Genomic DNA, 21,875 nt, shown 5'->3' on the forward strand with positions numbered 1-21,875 from the left:
AGTGCAATTAGCAATTAGTATGATGACGATTTTGGGATTCGTGCCACTGGCGAATCGTTTCCTTGTCCCCCCAACACTAACGGAATGTCACATTAGGTGGCGATCGTAATTATCACATTGTAATGTGACAACATACATAAGGTCGATTATATAAGAATTATAACATGATGACATCGTGACACACATGACGTCACATTGTATGATAATCGTTAACAGGATAACGTGACACATATAACGTCACATTGTATAACTGTAACAGGATAATGTCGTGACACATATAATGTCACATTGTATGATGATTATAACAGGATAACATCGTGACACATATAATGTCACATTGTATGATGATTATAACAGGATAACATCGTGACACATATAACGTCACATTGTATAATTGTTAACAGGACAGTGTTGTGACATATAACATCACATTGTATAACTGTAACAGTGTAACGTCGTGACACATATAATGTCACATTGTATAACTATAACACTACAATGTTGTGACACGTTAGTCACATTGTATGATTATTATAACAGGATAACGTCGTGACACATATAACAATTGTGACGATGAAACAATATAACATGTATAATAGCAATTATGACATGACATGATAGATATATAATTTCCATTATATTACAACTTTTTTTAAATTTTTATTTATTTATGATAGTCACACAGAGAGAGAGAGAGAGAGGCAGAGACACAAGCAGGCTCCATGCACCGGGAGCCCGATGTGGGATTCGATCCCGGGTCTCCAGGATCGCGCCCTGGGCCAAAGGCAGGCGCCAAACCGCTGCGCCACCCAGGGATCCCACATTACAACTTTTTAATGTGTAAGTTACAATGACAACAGTATAATGTCATATATATTATATAACAATCATACTCTTTAAAACATGTGTGACAGTATATAACACCTATAACTACATTATAACGTATAATGTCACATAACAATCATATTTGTGACACTGTAATGCCATACATATGGTATAGAACAATTATACTTAAATTATTTGTGACATATATCACAATTATAATCACATTATAATGTTGCTATGTATGTTATAATTATGATGTCATAATTAGGATTAGAATATTGAGGTACAAATGTAATTTTTGAGTATATAGCAATTGCACCTCAATAAGAAAAATTAGAATTTAAAAAAACGCGGAAAACAAGACATGCATTGTGGGGTGCAGTAAGAGACCACAGAATGTTCGCTGGGAGGTTTTTAGTGATTCTGACAATGGAGCGGAGTCCAAATTGGTGGTTTTGTTCTGTTGTGCGTACTTATTTCCTGGGATGGAATATAGACTCTATGCGTGATTGTCTAGTAACATTAGGAGGATTTTTTTTAAAGATTTTATTTATTTACTCATGAGAGACCCAGAAAGAGAGGCAGAGACACAGGCAGAGGGAGAAGCAGGCTCCATGCAGGGAGCCCGACGTGGGACTCGATCCTAGAACCCCGGGGTCACGACCTGAGCTGAAGGCAGATGCTCAACTGCTGAGCCACCCAGGTGCCCCAGGAAGATTTTCATTTTTTAATACGCTTTGGTTTCATCAGGCGTAAAATGAAGACGGGAGTATTTAGGCGAGGGCATTTGTGTGCCGTAGTCATGGGCTGGTCCCCATGAGGCGCTTCAGAGCAAAACGGTGGATAATTAGCAGCCAGTGGTCATGCTTATGGTATGACAGGTGTCTGACCAACCTGCTCGGAGGGGTGCGCCAGTTCCCATGACGCTGCACACCATGCCCCGCGCCCCCCCGCGCCCCCCGGGCGAGGCCCACCGCAAGCCCGAGCCCCGCGCGGCCTCCCGCGAGCACGCACCTGCCCTGGAGGTCATCCATGTCCAGCTCGCCGATGTAATGCGTGGCCGACGACACGGTGACCACCCTGGCGCTGCGGCCGGGAGCTCCCGACTCCTTCAGCGTGTCCAGCAGGAGGTTGGTGAGCAGGAAGTGGCCCAGGTAGTTCAGCCCGAAGTGCTCCTCGAAGCCGTCCTCGGTCGTCCTCTCAGGGACCATCATCACCCCGGCTGCAAGGAAGGGGATTGCAGGGACATGGGGGAGCCGCTCCGCACACCGGCTCGGTGCGGGGTGGGGGGGGACACGTGGTCCTCACGGCCAGCCCAGGGTTCCTGGTCCTAAATCCACAAAGGCTGCCCACCCGCACCCCACGCCAGCCCCAGGACGTTGATTCTTCCCGACACAACACAACAGCCGTCCGCACAAACGGTCGCTTGTTGGAGGAGCTCCCTGCACACATAGGGGCGCTCACGCTCGACCCCCAGGCTGCCCCCTGCAAAGTACTGACCCAACTATTCACACGGCCGCCCCCGCCCCAGACCCCAGGCCAGCCCTGTTGGCTGTTACCTCACCAACATATTCGTAAGAGCATGTTGCCTGTGCCCGCCGTATGCATCCTCCCCCAAGCTCACTACGTCCCCACGCCCATCAGGGCAAAGCCCGGCTGACTGCCCGTCACTGCGTCCTTTTATTGTTTTTCTTTCTTTTTTTTTTTTTTTTTTGCTTTTAGATTTTATTTTTTTACTTTTTTTTAAAAAGAAATTCCATTTGCCAACATACAGTCTAACACCCTTGTGCATCCCCTCAAGTGCCCTCCTCAGCACCTGTCACCCAGTCACCTCATCACCCCTCGCCCACCTCCCGTCCCTACATCCTTTCCGTGGACACCGCCTCCCGGACGCGCAGCAAACACGCCTGGTCCGTACGAGTCCGTGTCCTGGAGCAGCCCAGCTTGCTTCAGCGTCCATCTGTCGGACGGCACGTATGTACCTGTATGTGTATCTCACATGGTGCAATCCTGCGTGTACTTGTGCATATATTGCAGGTATGTCTGCATATGTACACGTGCATATGTGCTCACAGGCACTTGCATCCATGTGCACATGCAGCTGCACACAAACATGTAAACGTATACACGTAGATGTTTCCAGGCACATCTGCATATGCCCAGTTATGCATTTATGTGTCTCTTTATGTGTGTGTTTACACACGTGAATGTGCTTGTAACTGTGTCGGCAAAGGTGTTTGAACATCCTTCTGCGTTTGCATTTCACGTTTTCGCCAAGATATTTGTGGATAATGCATACATTCCCACGTTTACTCGCGCATGTTTGGAATTTCCAAACGAGTCCATATACGTGCCTGCTTTGCACGCACACGGGCATATCTATTTGTGCGCACATTTGCATGTGCTTGTATTTCATGTCTACGCGCTTCTCTAGGTAGGTGTGTTTGCACCCGTGTGCGTGTTTGTGTTCATGCGTCTTTCACGTGGACACATAGATGCATTTGCATATGTACACGTGTGTTAGGTGTGCGTGCAGATGCATCTCCACATGCAATCATCAGTGCTTCTGCATACGTGTGGAGTTCTCTGCTGGATTGTGAGGCCCCTCCCTGCACACACAGGCCACACGGCACGCCGCCGCACACCAGCGGCCATGCAGGAATGCAGGACGCACTCTGTGCATTCACGCCCCTACACGTCCAGCCCTCATGCAGGCTTGTCACTTGTGAGGTGCTCAGGGCAAACGAAATGTCTGATCCGGGCTGTGGGGATCACGGCAGGAGTATGGAGTCTGGGGTGCAGTCACTTTAAAGAGGTGGAAATGAGAGCCCGTGGCCTGCATCCCACACACACGCCTTCTGCGATGCTAAGTGCTTTCCGCCACCTCCCGGAAGGCCCAGCCGACTGAAAACCCATCCAGCGGATTGAAAATGGATCCCCTGAGCTTAGATCTCGCAGACCCGCAGGGATGAGATCTACATACACGCGCAAACGAAGCCCCGTGGGGTCTTAGAATACATTCAGTGAAAGGTGTATTTAAGAATAAACACACAGGTCCTCAAGTCAGCTAAGAACGCATTCCCGAAGGGCACCTGGCACCCGAGCCTTCAAGCGGGTGTGAAGTCTGGCATTTTGAGAACAGGTAAGCGCCTCCCTGCTGATGCCATTTCCTTGATTATCATATTGTGCGTGATGAAGCCGGATACGGGGAGCTGTGTCCGTGCCTCGGGGACTCAGATGCCTCGCCGGGGGAGCCTGGCTCACCTCGAACTCCCGGCTTCTGCGAGGCTGGTTGGGACAGGACCCGAGCTCTAGGCAGCTGCAAAGGAGCCTGCATACGTTTCTGACTCCTGCTTGGTCGGGAGACGGAGTCTGTGTCCCATCATCCCTCGGATCTTGGCCGCCTCGTGCAGCTTTCTGTGCTGAGTACAAGGTAGCAGTGATGGCAATTCCAGCCCATTTCCAAGGCTTGGTCAGGAAAGACCCTGCAGGCCCTACCTGGCTGTGAACGCTGCTTCTGGGGAGAACCAGCTTCACTGAAGAAGACTGGCTGGTGCCCCCGAGGCTGCCACATTGGAGAGAAGTCATGGCAGTCATCTGGTCAACCGTCCTCGCTGAGCCCGAGCGCTGGGCAGCGCCAACCTCCCAGCACTGAAGCAAGCCATCTGGACACCCAGCCCCGGGTGAGCCATCATGTAAATCGAAGCTCGAGGGACACCCAGAGCTAGAGCCGCGCAGATTCCTCTACCCCCCAAATTGGAAGCAATAGAAATGTTCATTTTTGAGTCATTCGGATTGGGGGTGATTTATAGCACAGCGGTCGCTACTAGAATATCCGTGCATGCCTAAATTATCAACTGCTGCGATACCGGCGCATGCCTGTTATTAATTCCTGCACATTCGTGCATGATGAAATTATCAATTCCTAGAACATTGCTTCATGGGTAAATTACCAATTTGGGGAAAATCAGTGCATGCATAAATGACCAGTTCTGGAATATCACGGAGTGACTACATGACCAATTCCTGGAAGACCAGGGTATGCCCATTATCGATTGCCGGTATATCCGTGCATGCCTCAATTAGGACTTTCTGCAGTATTACTGCACACCTAAATTATCAATTGCGGGCATATCACTGCATGCATAAATGATCAGTTCCTGGAATATCAGTGCATGACTAAATTATCAATTCATGGAATATCCCTGCATGTATAAGTTATTAATTCCTGGAATATCAGTGCGTGCCCATTATCGATTCCTGGAATATTCCTGCATGCTCATTATTGATTCCTGGAATACGTCTGCATGCGTGCATTACCAATTCCACATTGGAGAGCCCCATCTCATGGGACAAAGGTTTGTCACCAAATTCAGCCTTCCAAGTATCCAAATTCATTGGAAAACCCCACATAATGGAATAGGGGCATCTGTGGGGGTTATGGGGCTCACTAAGGATTATTCTGAATTTTGGGGTGCTAACCTGCAGTGAGGTCCCAGGGCTTCCATCTGGTTAGTTAAAGACAATCTGTCGTAAAATAAATAACTATTGTGGGTTATTCTCTTCCTCGTGATGGCCTTCAAGTGCCTGCAAGATGGTAGCAGAGAAAATAGCTAGGGGACTCTGCTCTGCTGACCCTTGGGGCAGCTGCATGGACCTTGGGTTTCACCCCCCCGGGCTGAACCGCTGGATTCATTAGTGCTACTTGTTTCGGGGGCGTCAGCGGTCCAGTGAGCGCACACAGGAGCTGAAGGACAACCGGAGCCCAATGGCCCGAAGGCTTACCATATCCGACTCATTCTGTTTCTGTCATGGATTATCCGTGATAATGACCCCGACAAGTAAGCATGGGGTAACTGTCCAGCCCGAGGGGAAATGCCAGCATGCATCCTCGTCTGACACAGGTTTCTGGTGACAGATCATAGCCCAAACTCACTGATCCACACTCTTAAGAATCTGACAATAATGATGCTCTGGGCAAAGGACGAGTTCAAGGTTACTCCAGAAATCATAAACCGGTTTTGGAGCAAATTCTTGGCGTTTTAGCAGCATCATCGGGGAAAAGGGTGCTTTTAAAGAGTGGGGAGAACATCACTGCCGTGCCTACAGTTGGTCACCTCCTGGAGCGTCCAATCCATTCCCGGGCTCGTGGAAGCGAGGTGGGGGTTCTCGGCACCATGGAGGCCATAGCCAAAGCCGTCTGGGATCCCCTGCACACTCGTAATCCATGATTATGTCGCATACTGAGACACTCCACGTTCATCTCTAATTCTAAGGCAAAATGTCCCGGACACCTGCCTGTGCAGAACATCATTGATCTCAGACGATAATATTTATGGAACGTCTCCTCCGTGCTGAGGGAGGAATTTTAACTGTGCATCCAGGGAGGTGCATTTGTATTTCTGAGATATTGCTGTCACATGAGCGCTTCGGAGGGCTGTCCCTTGAGACTGAGCATTACTGAGACCTTGGTATCTCCCTTTGCCAACTGGAAAGCGGGAAAAGGAGCAATAAAAATAATCTGCTCTTTGAGCCATGCGTTTGATTGGTGAGTGGACCTGCATGCAGAGCCACGTGCTGTTCTTTATGAAGCAAAACAAGGAAACAGAAGACGTACGTCCTAAGCGCAGCAGAGGAGAGAGTGTCGTGTGCCTTGCAGAAAACAAGAAAGGCAGAAAGAAGAGAGGGAAGAAAGCACTTCCTGTCTGGTGGCACATGGGCCAGATGAAGGCTTCCTCACTCCAGAACGACGTGAGGAACATTTCAGAAATGCCACCACCACTCTGGGGAATGACTGCTACCCCTACCTTCAGAGCTACTGTCCCTGTCCAAGCTTTGGATTCTGTGGACATATGCATTAGTGGCATCACAGAAAGCAAAACCAAAGATGCCTGGAAGCCGGAAACCGTGGTAGTCAGGAGAGGGATATGCAAATGTGGGGATGGAGGAGTAGAACATTCTGGAAGGGAGCAATGAGCGTTCTGATTCTGCCCATAAAACACGAACAGGGAAGAGTTGTGCATGTGCCTTGCAAAAGGACACTGGGAAAAATCTATCTATAGGTTGATGAACATCTGTCGTTCCAGGCAAGATGGGTGGAAATGAACCCACAGGTGCATGGGGACTGGGGCGCGGGGGTAGTGAATGCACAGTCACATGTGAGCCAGTGATAATGTTGAAATCGAAGGCACAAATATGTGTATCCAAAGTAATTCTTCAATGTGAACACAATGGGGAACACATCATATGGATGGATCGCCATGGCTTGCCCAGGCTCCGTATACCCATTTCCATTGTGGAATAACTTTCTCCACGTTACCATAAAAGGCAAACACATCGCCCACCCCATACGCCGTGACGATGGCAAGGATCCAATCATTTCCTGAGATGTTTCCATAATGAGCAACGGATCTCGATGGAAAGTACCATCCACTTGGATCCGCCATCTGCACCATGGAGGACACCTGAGGCCAGGTGGTTTTCAGAGGAGCTTCTGGGAACATGCTTCCGGGGCATCTGGATAATTGGAAAACCAATGTTTACTCAGCGTACTTCCTGGAAGCTCACAAAGGGCATGTGGAAAAAACAAAGGTGTTCGACGCAGGAGATGCAATGCACATTCACAGCCTCCAGCCTACTCTTCTGGCAGTTCTGGGATATAACAAATCATGTCAAACAGCCCTGCAAACACCCACCACCAGAGGAACATCCAAGTGCCTTCTGTTCTAGGGAAACCCATCACACGGCAGAAAACAGGGAGAGACACATTGGAAAACAAACAGAAGGCATCGATGAGAAGTGGTCTACACACATTCAGATCCAATAATCCATTGACGCACACACACGCAGTGCTGATTCACCACCTTCCGTGTTCCTGGAAGGGAGACCAGATGATGGCAGAGCCTGTTTTGTAGAGGAAACACCAAGTGCATAAATAGGAAAACGGCTCAGGCATCTGTCTGCCAAGAAGCAGGTACCATTACTCCTCACTCAACTATAGTCTTCTGTGGATGCAAACTCCATCAGGATGTACCTGGCCAGGTGAGAATCGTTTACTTCTCAGGGTTATTCTATTTCTCAAGGGTTACCACTGCCATATTTATTTTTAGGAATTCTTGATGTCGGGCAATTCATCCATGAGAGGTACGGGAAGAAGTCCTACAAGGATAAAACATCAATTCTGTGCAGTGATTTCAAACCTGATCAGGTGTGGGGATGGGAGACGGGATAAGTATAATTTTTATGTGAATAAGCTATAAATACTGAGCCGGCCCTGTAGGAGATATACTATTGATTCTTCGTGTGTTGGATAAATGCTCAGCTTGGATCCTGAGCTTCCAGAAAGAGGCAGTCTGGTTCTATTTTCATCACACTAGCAAATGCAAACACTATTCCTCCTCTGTCTGAAGTGCTTAACATTTGCAACATCTTGATAGCTCTTATCTTTAAGAATTAAATAAAAGAGAGAGAGAGAGAGAGACAGAGAGAGGACAAAAGCGCAAATTCTAGATTCCCTTGGCCCCCGGGAGTCCTCTTTGTGGAGCACAGTCAGGTCTGTTTTCCAGGAGACAGGACGCATGTGGCTGCTAAACAGAAGTGGGTCCCGTTAACCCACATCCTTTCAACCAGTCACCTTGGTGGGAGAAGATGATATCATAGAGGAGGGTCCTGGGCAAATAGTTTCGGGAAATTCTGCAGACCCTCCTGGACATGGACCATGCCATTCCCTCTCTGTGAAGTCCTGTGGTTGAAAGACCTGTTTGCACCTGTTGACTCCTCCCAAATATCTCCAAAAGAATATTGAGTCAGAATTCCCAACGCACAGAGCAAGAATGAATGCTCACACACAAACCAAGGTGAGAGACACAGGAGACATGGTTTTGCTTCCCATAAATCAAGATAAGTCTGAGCACACTGCACTGGTGATGAATCCATTGCAATATTGACTGGCACCATCCTGGCCACCCTGCTGGCCCCAGGGCCATTTGTCCCTGTGGCCCTACTCGCATCCTGGGTTCCATGGGATGCCTACTTCAGAAGCCCAGGGCTTTCCAGACAGATCATGTTTGGGATGCAGACTCTTCTATTATTTATATGTGATCGTATTGTCATATTGCAGGTGGCACTTCTAGGATAAGCCATGTCCCAGAATAATTGCCTGTTGAGTGTCTGTCTCTTTTGCTAGAGAATGATTTCCAGGAGGTCAACGGTGCTTGTTTATCACCTTAATGTTCCTGCCTGTGAAATACCGAGCTCTCCTAAGGTGGGTGTGGTAGGCTGAATGATGACCCCCCTACCTCGCCCGCCAAAGACATCCACGTCCTGAATCCCCTTATGGGAGACAGAATAATGTCCCCAGAAACATCCACATCCTGGTCCCCATGTGGGAGATTGAATGATGTCCCCTAATTGTCCTCATCCTGATTCCCACACAGTGGACAGAATAAGATCCCCACTAATGTCCATGTGTCGATCCCCATGCGGGAGAAAGTATATGGGGTGGATGTCACCCCCAAACACGTCCACATCCCAAACCCAGTGTGGTGGACAAAATAGCGTCCCCAAAGATGTTCACATCCTGATCTCTAGAGCCTGTGAATGTGTGTCCTTAGATGAATAAAGGGACTTTGCAGATGGGGATTGGGTGTGGGTCCCTGTGATGGGGATGGTCCTGGATTACCTTAGTGGTCCAAGGTCACCACAAGTGTCCTCACAAGAGGGAAACTGGAGGCTCAGAGTCAGAGAAGGTGATGCGCAGACAGAAGCAAACATCATAGAGAGACAAGGGGAACTGCAGATGCTACCCCACCGGCTTCGAAGATGGAATCGGGAAGTGGCCACGAGCCAAGGAATGCCAACAGCCTCTAGGAGCTGGAAAAGGCAAGGCAAGTCAAGAGAAATCAAAGAAATTTCAAGGAAAATCAAGAGATTATGCCTTAGGGCCAGTGCCACCTTTCACCTCAGGGTGAAATCCCTGAGCATGTTGTGTCTCCATGTGTCTGTGACATGGAGCAGCAAACACAGGTCCCAAGCATAGAGGAAGGTGTGTGTGTGTGTGTGTGTGTGTGTGTGTGTGTGTGGAGGACAAAGTCTGGGCTGAAGTGACGACAACATGTGGATGGGATTCCCCGAAGAGGAAAAATGGACACGGTGTGCAGAGGGTCCAGCCTCCCCAGACCCACATTCCAGCTGTGTCCCGGGAGATGTTAGATAAGCCAGACGTGCTTGGTTTACGATCTGCAGAAAAGAACGACAAGGGGCCATGGTAGGACCACCAGGATCACCTTGAAAGTGAAGGGCAGAGAGTGAATTATGGAGCATCTACCAATGATATAACAGAGTCTTGTTGTGTATCTGTCTGTAAAGTCTCAAATTCCTGTTGAGCGCAAGACACAGCTTTCGTCCTACTGTTGCCAACTTTCTCCATAATGAAGTGCTCTGGTCGCTAATTACCGAGGGTGCTATGTAGACTGAGGACATAAGACGTATACTTGGACTGGACGCCCACAGTCCTGCCAGCTCGTGTCTACACTGGGTGATTCATATTATTATAATTCTCAACATTTATAATACTGATAAAGGCCCTGACAAAAGAAGCCCCCACCGGCGCCAATATGGAGAAATCCCAAATAACTGATTTCTGCAAATAAATTTAAGGTACGCCCATTTCGGGAAACCCTGAAAAATATCTAGAAAGGTCCATGAAGAAAGTAAAATTAAAATCATTCTGAACCTTTCAGTGAGTAGCCCCAGTACTAATAACATGCGTGCAGTGTTTGCTCCCGGGCTAAGTAAGTGGAAGTGGTGTTAGTCACGACTTTGTCCAGCACTCGCACATCACAGCTATATGTGCACATATCCTCACACATAAATAAATCAGTGGGGTCGGACCCTCTAGGTTGTATACGCTGCGTCTTTCCCTTCACTGAGAATTTACAATCAAACAGATGCATTGGGCAGAAGCATGAATATCCGCACCCACTTCCTGCCCACCAACCCCATTAATGGACTAACGCGGAACAGCCGTAGGATACAGACTTAGATTCACTCCTCCCCGCAGAAGATGTCCAATTGTTATTCCTGTGATTTCTCACTGCGGTTCCTCCCGTGGCAAAAGGATGTTGGAGAAGAGAGTCAACTAAGTCTCTTTAGTTGGGGAAATTTGCCTGGATCATCCAAGTGGGCTCAGTGGAATCACAGGGGTCCCAAGTAATGTTTTCCCTGCCATCCAACAGATAAGCAAATTAGCAAATGTTTTACGTGTTTTGGAAAGAAGCTGTAGTGTCCGATTGTGGCTATTCCTTTCACTGTACTAATAATGCCATGTATCTCCTCTACGCACAACCAGGTGGTCTCTGAGATGGAAAGCGATGCCTGACATTTTGCCTTATTTCCGGTAGTTTGGGTGTTCTATATGGATTCCATTCGGACATGTTAATGGTGCTGTCTCCTCCCTGTGGAGGGTTTGGGTGAACTTCTATGACATCTTTTAGGTGTAGCAGGGGAAGAGAGGAATGTCTTGGGTACGAAGGTGAAAAACCAAACTTGTCTCTGTTGCTCTTAAGAGCTGGATATGGGGGGAATCCCTGGGTGGCTCAGTGGTTTAGCGCCTACCTTTGGCCCAGGGTGTGATTCTGGAGACCCAGGACTGCGTCCTACATTGGGCTCCCTGCATGAAGCCTGCTTCTCCCTCTGCCTGGGTCTCTGCTTCTCTATCTCTTATGAATAAATAAATAAAATCTTAAAAAAAAGAGCAGGATATGGCTGAAAGATGGGGTCAGGGTCAAGGCTGGTTTGTGTTGAAGATGGACAGGTGGGCAGATTGAAGGCAGAAGTCAAGAGACACTGGGGGATGCAGCCTGCTGATGACGCCCATGGGGACATGGTGAGGATTGAATAAGGTCACATTTGTGAAAATGCCCAACCCTTACACACTCATAACACAACTTCCTCCTTAGCCCACATGGGCCAGTGAAAATATCAACTCCACACAACGTGTATCAGGCTTACCGTCGTCTCAAATTGATTACACCAACGACAGAAGCCGAATGCATCAATGAAGCAAAGCCGTGGGGACCACAGCACATGCACTCATGAGCTTCCATGGAAATCCTGCTTTCCCCAAGGACGCCTCTCACGGGACAGCCAGCGTGCATGTGTGTATCAGAGTTAATGTCTGGATTTCCCCAGGACTCACCATTATTGACCAGGACGTGGAGAGGGATTTTCTTCTTCTTGAACTTCTGGACGAACTGCCGGATGGACCTCAGAGACGCCAGGTCACAATACAAAAACTCCACTGCAAAAGGACAGAAACACCGACTCGTGATTATGGCTCAGATCATGATCTCAAGCCCCGTGATGGTCTCCACACTCAGCAAGGAGTCTGATTGAGATCCTCTCTCTCTCCATCTCCCTCTGCCACTCCCCCTGCATTCTCTCTCTCTCTCAAATAAAACCATAAATCTAAAAAAAAATTTACAACACAGGAGAGTCAGCCACAAGCACTAGGTCGGGAGGGTTCATATTTTTGGAACATACACACTTGCTTTCACTTGGAAGGGACATTTTAAGATAATCTACAGTCCCCAGCTTCTCGGTGTGAAGTATGAAGCCTATGTGTGCCACGTAACATGGCCAGTGAGGATGAGGAAGCACCATTTTCGATATTTTCTGTAAAGAAATATAGTAGGAGTGGGGGGCGGACATGCTTCTGGATCAAAGCCCTTCTGACTGAGATCTACAGATGGGTGCCCCCCTGCAAATGGTTTGTTACCAATCTGCTGTAAGACAAAGGCCAATGTTGAGGACAGTGGTTAGAATATTTAAAGAAAACAAAAATCAATAGTCATTTTATGCTTGCTGAATCCAATGATTTCAAAAAAAAAAAAAAAAAGCAAAATCGGAGGCCCCACTTTTGCATATTTTTAAATTCTAATTTTCTAGTGATTCGTGTCTGACCCGTCTACATCAGTATCAGTCTGTGACTTTTTTGGGAAGAGGGAGTCTTGCCACAGATGGTTTGGAAGCGCTGGTCTAGAACACCGTGCCATCTGGATACACATTCCTGAGGCACCATTCGAATTTCCCCCTAACATATATTCACAAGGAGAAGATTGATTGATTGACTGATTGATTGATTGATTGATTTTTTAAAGAGGGAAAACCTACACTACTTCTGCAAACTGGAACCCATGGTAACAGGGTTGGCAGACAGGCACAGTCAGCTTCCAGAGCCAGACCACTGGTAGTGCATCTCTGTCACGTCAGGAGACACTTCTTCTTCCCTCCCCGGAGAAAAGGGTTCCCGGCTCGCCAGAAACATGAGAGCCACCTTTCCACCTTGGGATCGTTGCCTTCTGAGGCACCTGAAGGGCTTGGTTACACCTACTTCTCTACGCTGATTCAGGAACAACCGTCCCCACCCTTGGCGCCGCAGGGTATCGCGGACAGGAACGCGTGCTGGGGGGCGGGGGGCTGGCATTGTTTAGGGAACATGAGCCCCTAAACCAAGCTCCACAGCTGGGGAGGGAAAGGCAGCCACTGCAGACCAGAACTCGTCACAGGGTCCATCCCTAACAACGGGAACATACAAGGCAAGCTGCAGCACGTGGCATCTCACCCGTGTCAAGTAGAAGCACCAGGACTGAGCTCGGACAAGACACAGGGAGTCACACTTGCTACGGGTTCAGTCGGCACATCCACCTAAAATCTGCATCCCACCCAAACCCTCAGGCCTGGGGTCATAGGATCGAGTCCCATATTGGGCTCCCTGTGTGGAGCCTGCTTCTCCCTCTGCCTGTGTCTCTGCCTCTCCCTCCCTCTCTCTCTCTGTATCTAATAAATAAATAAAATCTTAAATAAAATAAAATAAAATAAATAAAATAAAATAAAATAAAATGTTTTGAGAATCTTCAATGTACCCCTCGGGGACCAGAAGTACCCTATCTGTCAAACATATGACTGGCAAAAATGAGGTATACCAGTCGTCCACATAGACAAACTGGAAGACCCAGGAAAATGCTAGAAGGAGGTGTGAGCCCTGGGCCATTGATCTTGATTCAAAAACAATATGGCGGAATCCCATTGGGGAGGGTGGATTCCCTTCCCCTTCCGGTGAATTGGTGAATTCGATACGTTGGTCACAGTTTTGAAAAGCAAAGATTAGCAATGAAAAGGCCAAAAGTTATCAAACAAGCAAATGGGAAGCAGGCCTGGCCCTGCTCCTATAGGGAAGGGTTGACTCAAGACTGTGATGTTAATGGGACACAGAGGATTATTAGCGGTGGCCCCAATGCTTGATCAATATGGTGCGCCATGGTCGTGCTAGGTCACTTCCAGCCACACGGTGTTCCGAGTAGCACAACCTCGAGCTGTATTTCTCAACGACTGTTGCACACGCGGGGAGAGATGGCGAGACAATCCCAATCCTTACGGGAGGCTCTGCGAGGGTCCATCTTTGCTCATTTGACAGACTGACAGACAAGCAGAGAGAGGAGGATCCAGAGGAGGCTGCGGATAAGACACTGGACAAGACTGTAAAACGAATTTACAAACAGGAATGAGTGGTGGGTTTTGTTTTTTGTTTTTTTTGTAATGAGGAAGATTTTATAATTATGGGCTCCTATTTCTCTCTATATTAGTATGTGAAATTGGTAACAGAAATATGATCATTTCAGGGAAATGAGTGCTTTTCTGTGAAAATACTGATTATTATGGCCTAATCAAGGAAATTAGGAGTAATCAGACTGACGAATATGAGAGCAATAAAAAATTACAAAAGTATGGCATCCGGAAAGGAGGGGGTGGGCGGTGACGGTATTTTAGCGAATTGTTTTATACTTTGCAAGAAGAGACAATCCACCTCTCCTGATTCCACACACAGCCCCCTCCCCCCAAAAATGCTGAGTTGATTCATTTGATGACGTTTGCAGGATTCTGACAGAACAATTTGGAAAGAGGTAGCACCAGGAGGGCAAAGAGACAGAAACTGGAGAGCACCCGACGACGCCCTGGTAACATCTACCTGCACAGATGAAAATGCCACGAACACAAACGTAAATTAAAAACCCTTTGGGGTAAAGAAAAGCCCGTGCGTCTAAGAGGAGGGAAAAGAGCAGAAGGTCGTTCCCAGAGAGGTTATCTGTTTAAGGATGGATCCCCCAGGAAGAGGCCGTGTCCTGCTCCCCGAGTGCAAACAGGAGGCGGGGTGCACCTGTGCCCGCGGGTGTGACACCCATAGCTGACCGCGGACTCCAGACCGACCCCCGGGAGCTGCTGCACCCGCTTCAGGGACACCCCGGGGCAGGGGAGCAGCTGTAGGACGCGGCGTCCCCCTCCCTGCCAGGGGGAAGGAACAGGGCCCCTGAAGTGCCGGGGTCCGCCCACAAGGAGGGGAGGTCCCCAGCACCCCTGCCCCCATCCCCCCACCCCCGCACCTCTGTCTCTGCGGAGGACAAAGGTGAAGCACGGTGGCGCCTGGCTGTTGAGGCGCATGCTGCGCTCCTCTGTGGGGCTGGGCAATCCCGTCCTCTAGGTGTGCAGTGCCCTCGGGCCGTCCCCTAAATACCTTGGGGCAGGGGGTACGGTGTGTGTGTGTGTGCAAGAGATAGACCGCGGAAGAGACAGGGAGAAGCAGCACAGAGAGACAGAGAGTCGGGCAAATGGCACACAGAGACAGTCAGAGAGAGACACAGAGACACATGGAGACAGAGACTGAGAGACAGAGAAATGACAGACATGCTCAGAGACAGACCCAGAGACACCCAGAGGTAGAGACAGAGAGATACCCAAAGAAAGACAGAGACCCAGGCACAGAGACTCAGGGAGACAGAGAGATAGCACAGAGAGACAGACACAGAGACACAGGGAGACAGAGACATAGAGATGGACAAATGCACAGAGATAAAAAGACATAAGCAGAGACAGAGAAAGCACAGACACAGTCAGAGAGAGACAGGAACAGAGACACATGGAAATAGAGATGGGGAGAAACAGAGACAGGGAAATGGCACAGAGAGACGGTCAGAGAGAGACAGACAGACAGACACATGGAGAGAGTAGAGAGAGACAGACACAAAGACAAAGATACAAAGAGACAGATACAGAGAGACGTAGAAAGGTAGACACAGAGATAGGGATAGACAGAGATAAAGGGAGACAGACACAGACGTAGTCAGAGAGAAAGACAGAAGGCAGACGGCCGGGGGCGCGGGGAGGGAGCGCCGTGCATGAAGCACGGAGCATGTCGGTGCCTCTGTGGGGCTCCGGGCCCCCACGAGCAGTGCTGAACGCTGGGGCCCAGTGTGCAGCGAGGGAAGGCCTGGGAGGAGAGGCAGGTGCGCCGGCAGCATCCGCCCAGAGAATGGCGTCCGGCCTTGGCAGCCACTGGAACGCGGCCGGTGCATTTGCCTGGACGCCCGACCCAGAGGCCAGGCCCTGCTGAGGCCCTCGGTCCCTCACTGCCTCTCAGACGGCTGCTTGCACAGCGGGCAGCCCCACATGCTGCGCCATCCTGCCTGATTCTGACACACCGGGTGCACTGTCCTGTCTGGTTGGGCCTCCTGCAAGGACTCAAGTACCACGACCCAGCGTCCGAGACCTGGGGCCCTGCGCCCGGTGGACGTGGCAGCTGGAGCCCGGCCTCATTTACCTGCTCAGGGAGATGCTGCTGGCTCACCTGCCCAGCCTTCTGTATGCAAGATGCCCGTTCCTTAACCAAAGATGTCACAGACACCAGACGCTGTCTTCGAAGCAGCTTGAAAGGACAACCTGTCGCCCTTCTGGGCCCGGTCAAGTGTCGGCTCATCCTTACCAAGAACAACTTCTCAGAGAGTCCGCCCTACAGCGCGATACTGTCCTTGTGCACGCACATGTGCCCATGCCACCCCCAGGGGAACCCCCTTGTCCTGGTGTCCCCGACTGGTTTTCTCTCTCTAGAGATACCTGGCCCACCCAGCCAGCACTGGAAGGCCCTACAAATTCAAACCCAGCAGCTCAAGTTTGAAACAGCAACAGCCACCACCCCAAATACCCAATCACAGCAACCCAAGTCATGGCTTCGGCACGCACTCATGTCGAGATGCGTGGAATTTCAAACCACAGACTATGAAGATTAGGCAAGTGGAAATTGTCAGAACACCCTTGATCTGCCCCCAGACAAACAGCAGGTGCCCCCAAAGTGCTTTCAACACAAAGAGAAAAGAGCAGCTTGGAACCAACATATAGACCAGCCGATTAGGAGGCACTCAGCGTGTTGCATGGAAACGGGCTTCTAAACAGCTCGGGGGAAAAATTCTTTCTCCGAGGAGGGGAACTGTTGTCCTGTGAATCTAATTTGCTTTATGCACCAACAGGGCCGCACGGGAGGCAAACTTCAGCCCGGCCCTGATGCTCACAGGTTGCTCATCAATGCAGGTGCAGTGTGGGTGTTGCTCCGCGCCTGGTGGTTCAGCATGGCGTGCCTCTTAAAACTTAATTCCTAAGGGGGACTTCCTAGCTTAGATCCCATGCCAGGGTCTACGTAACCAGCCATGGAGGAAATGCAAATGGAAACCACAAGGAGAGGTGACCTCGCACCTGTTAGTATGCCCACCATCAAAAAGACAAGAAGTCACAGGTGTTGGCCAGCACATGGAGAAAGGGGAGCCCTTCTGCCCTGTGAGTGGGAATGCAAACGGGTGTGGCCACTCTGGAAAACAGTATGGAGGGTCCTCAAAAAGTGACAAATGCAACTGCTATACAACCCAGCAATGCCACTTCTGGTTATACATCTGATGGAAATGAAAGCAGGAGAGTTAAGAGATGTGCTCAGGGCAGCATTACTCATGGTGGCCAAGATGCTCAGGGCAGCGTTACTCATGGCGGCCAAGACGTGGAAGGAACCCAAGCGCCCATGGATGGATGGATGGATGGATGGATGGATGAAGAACAGATGGTCCATCCACCCAACACAACATGAGTCCGCCTTCAAACAGAAGATTCAGGCATTTGTCACAACGCGGATGGACCTCGAGGGCATCATGCCCAGTGAGAGAAGCCAGGCAGAGAAACACAAGGACTGCATGATCTCACTAACATGTGCAATCTAAAAAAAGTCAAACCCACAGGAACACAAAATGGCGGATGCCTGGGTTTTGGGGACGGGGAACGAGGAGATGTTGGTCCTAGGGCATGATGTCTTAGCTCCAAGTTCTCAGGATCGAACGTACAGCACGGCGAGGATAGTTAACAGGACTGAATCACATACTCGAATTTACTGCGTGGAGACTGCAAGTGTGCTCACTGCACACACCAAGTGGGAGCTACGTGACGTGATCGATGTGTCAACTGAATCAAATAGGGGGATCACCTCAATGTACGTATATGAAGCCATCACGCCGTACGTACACTTAGAAAAAAATCACCTTGGCTGACTTGAAATACACAGGTCCGTCCATAAATACCCCAGTTATAAAAAAAAAAAATTCAAATGCTTCAAGGGAATCTCTTGGTGGCCCGAAATGGGGAAAAATGGGATCCCAATAAACACCCTCCTGTGCCTACATAACCAGCATGCGAAGTGGCGATATTAAGGGTCAGCCAGACGAGCTTGCAAAACAGGTAGGAAAAGGACAAGCGCCAGCCACAGGGGAGGACAATGAGATGGTTGTACATGAGGCAGGTTTTAGGACATGCAGGGAATTGCTATCTGAGCATCTGACCTCCTTGGTGGCTCTCAGGCTCCCCCGTCCTTGCTCGCTGGTGAGAAGGGAGTGTGGATACTTGGGTGTAGACAGCAGATGGACAGCTGGAACCCGGGGAATACAGACACACATACAGGACCATCCTCCCCTCTAGCTGGGACTAGAGGGCTCGAGGGGCCAGCTGCAGCAGCTAGCTATGCTGCGTAACAACACATCCCGCAGGAACTGGCTTGAAATGACACCCACGTATTGTGTCCCCGTTCCTTGAACGGAAAGTCTGGGCAGGGGAGTGTGGGGCCTCGGGTCAGGGTCTCAGGAGGTGGTCAGCTGGGGCTGGGGTCTCAGCTGGAGCTCGAGATCCTGTTCCAGCCTCATTTGGGTTGTAAGTGAAATTCAGCTCCCTGTACTTGTAGGACTGGGGTCCTCCTTCTTTCCTCCTTCCCTCCTTCCTTCCTTCTTTCCTTCCTTGCTTCCCTCCCTGCTCCTTTCATCCCTCCCATCTTCCTTCCTTCCCTCCCTCTTCTTTCCTCCTTCCTTCCCTCCTTCCCCTTTCTCTTTCTACACTTCCTTCCTTCCTCTTTTCCTCCCTCCACCTTCCTTCCTTCCATCCATCCTCTCCTTTTCTCCCTTCTTCCTTCCTCCTTTCCTCCCTCCCACCTTCCTTCCCTCTCCTCCTTCCCTCTCTCCCTCCCTCCCTTCCTTCTTTTCCTCCCTTCCACCTTCCTTCCTTCCCTCCCTACTTCCCTACCTTCCTCCTTCCTTCCTTCCTTTCTACCCTTCCTCCCTCCCTCCCTCCTTTCCTTCCTTCCTTCTTTCCCTCCCTCCTCTTTTTCCCTCTCTCCCTCCCTTCCTTCCTTCCCACCTTCCTTCCTTCTCTACTTCCCTATCTTCCTCTTTCTACCCTTCCTCCCTTCTCTTAAACAGCTCCCCTGAAGACATGCAGATTCTGAACATCTCTAAATGAGTTGATGATACCATTAATCAAGTTTTCAGACACAGGGGACACAATGAAACATTCTAAATATGTCAGGATTTTTAAAATTCTTGGGGCGTGATGGGGAACTCCAGAATTTACCACGTCCATAAATATCCCCTCCGGCCTATCATGGTTCCATTTTTTAAAATTCCCCAGTCTTATTTCATAAAAACAGACATAAAGGATCATTCCCATAATAGGTCTTCATTGTTTGTTTGTTTTTTTGCTACCCAAGAACAGGAAATCATTTTGCTCTGTTGTGTTGTTCGTTTTCGGCCACGCTCTCCCCACCGACTTGCAGACAAACAAGACATGATGGTGCCTGGTGTTCTGTGTTTACTTTATGAATATTTCATGAAGGAGGTGGCGTAGAGTGAGTACTGCCTCCCAAATTGTTGTCCCTGAAGCTGTTACGCATCCCATCAAGGGGAAGATGAAAGCATCGCAGTATTATTTGTGCCTCTTGGAAATTACGGCACTTCTCATCCTGAGCCAAATGCCTTGCCCTGCGTCCGTCAGCAGCATAGCCGGGGGCCTGATGATCAGATCTGGGAATGAGGTCCCAGCATCTGCACAGTAATGACTGTCATTTTGTTGGGGTGCCACATCGATTTTCCGCATCATTTCCCTCCCGTGGCCATAAAGCACACATTAGGATTTGGCAGGACCTGTTCATCAACACTCTCAAACCTTCCCGAATGACACGCGCCATCAGGACGTGGAACGCAGTTTTCTTTTTCCTCCAAAAGGACCACAGTGTTGCCCAATGGTGGACGACTTTTGTGCAGGGGACTTTTATCTGTTTCCTTTTTCTCCCCAGAAATGGTTTATCCTCTGCAACGCATGGCTGGGACATGCCCACAGATGACAACGAAGTCTGGCCGGGGTGCTGGAACTGACGTGAGCTTTGCGGCAAGCTAATGCAAAAGGTGTTCATCACCGTGTGAGGGCAAAGAAACCCAGGCTGAACGGGTGCTGTTGCTCAGCACTTTGGGGTGCACGCTCATCCTCAAAGCACCCTGAAAAAAAATCTCAGTGCTGCTCTATTATGCTCTCAGATTCATGCACCAGTCAGAGCACATGTCAATAGGAATATCGGGTGACCTGAACTGTTTTTAAATGCAGTGTCACAGACACCTGCCACACCAAAGGCTCTCTATATTATTATATGTTAAATGTAGAACTTTTTTGCTAGATTTATTTATTTGAGAGATAGTATGTGGATTGGGAAAGGTGCAGAGGGACGGGAGACAGACAAGCAGATTCTGCGCTGTGTGCAGAGCGTGATGCGGGGCTCAATCGCACAACCCTGATATCATGACCTGAGCAGAAACCAAGAGTTAGACGCTTAAGTGACTGAGCCACCCAAGTGCCCCTTGTATATGCTATATTTATATTTGTAGGTTATATTTATTGTGGTATATATTATTATGTCATATATAATATAAATATACAAAATAAATAGTATATGAATATAATAAATACATAGTATGTAATATGTAATATACGTACCACGTAATATATACTACATATTATTACATTATGTTACATTGTATATTATTATATTTATATATAATACAAATGTATAAAGTAAATAATATAAAGTTGCATATCATTTATGTAGTCACAGAAATTTTTCAAGTAGCAAAACAAAAATCATTAGCACATTAACGTAACCCCATCATCGGCTTCAAACAAACCTTTATTTAGCTTGAGACGCCGGAAATACGGAAGTCTGGCAAAATGACTTCACATCTAGCCACCAGCCTGGAAATGACACTGTCTACAAATTCCATAAAATCAGAAGTGCATCTGCACGCCACCGGGTTTGCTGGAGGTCAACTGGCATCTCTGGCTGGGGAATGATGCGTGTGGGCGACATAGAAGCTCCGGGAAGGAACATCGCGAAACACAGACACGGTGTTCTCACTGAGGTTAAGTGTGTGAATGGGCACGTCTGTTGTGTCAGGAGGTGGAAATTCCCCACAGGTCTCTCCCATTTCTGCATTTCCTTCCTGGGAGGCACGGACTGTCCTTTCTCTGGGATTATCTTTGAAGTGCTTGCAAAGCAAACAATTTAGAAAGATGACATGGCGTCTGCAGACCAATGGACACACACACATGAAACGAGGGGGATCGCGCGGTCTTTTTCTTCTGTGTCAGATCCAAACAGTCAACGTGCACTACGGTTAATAAAATATTCTCTGTTAAGAAAAAAAAAAAAGTAAAGAAAGTCCCGGTTATCTTTTTAGAAATTAATGTCGACTCTCCTTATTTTGTAAGGGTCTGCTAACGTTCTTAAGGTGCAGACTTAAAATGTTTGCGTTTGTCACAATATTTGATTCCAGCTAATCACTTTTGGTTTGTTGTGGTTTTTTGGGATTTTTTTT

The 21,875-nt window shown here is 48.8% G+C and overlaps 1 protein-coding gene across 5 annotated transcripts in view; it reads right to left on the bottom strand.

Annotated features, from left to right (window-relative positions):
- DHRSX (dehydrogenase/reductase X-linked) overlaps nt 1-21,875 on the bottom strand; it is a 214,404-nt gene that overhangs the window by 95,793 nt on the left and 96,736 nt on the right. For all 5 annotated transcript variants that reach the window (XR_011998211.1, XR_011998210.1, XM_072743880.1 and 2 more), the window contains 2 exons: nt 12,023-12,124; nt 1,840-2,047 (listed from right to left, as the gene is read on the bottom strand). Coding sequence is in view for 3 of the 5 variants with exons in the window: in XM_072743880.1 (XP_072599981.1) it covers nt 1,840-2,047; nt 12,023-12,124 (310 nt within the window). In the remaining 2 variants the exon portion in view is untranslated. The remainder of the gene's footprint in view (nt 1-1,839; nt 2,048-12,022; nt 12,125-21,875) is intronic.

Source organism: Vulpes vulpes, chromosome X (assembly GCF_048418805.1).
Source record: "Vulpes vulpes isolate BD-2025 chromosome X, VulVul3, whole genome shotgun sequence".
Taxonomy (NCBI): Eukaryota; Metazoa; Chordata; class Mammalia; order Carnivora; family Canidae; genus Vulpes; species Vulpes vulpes.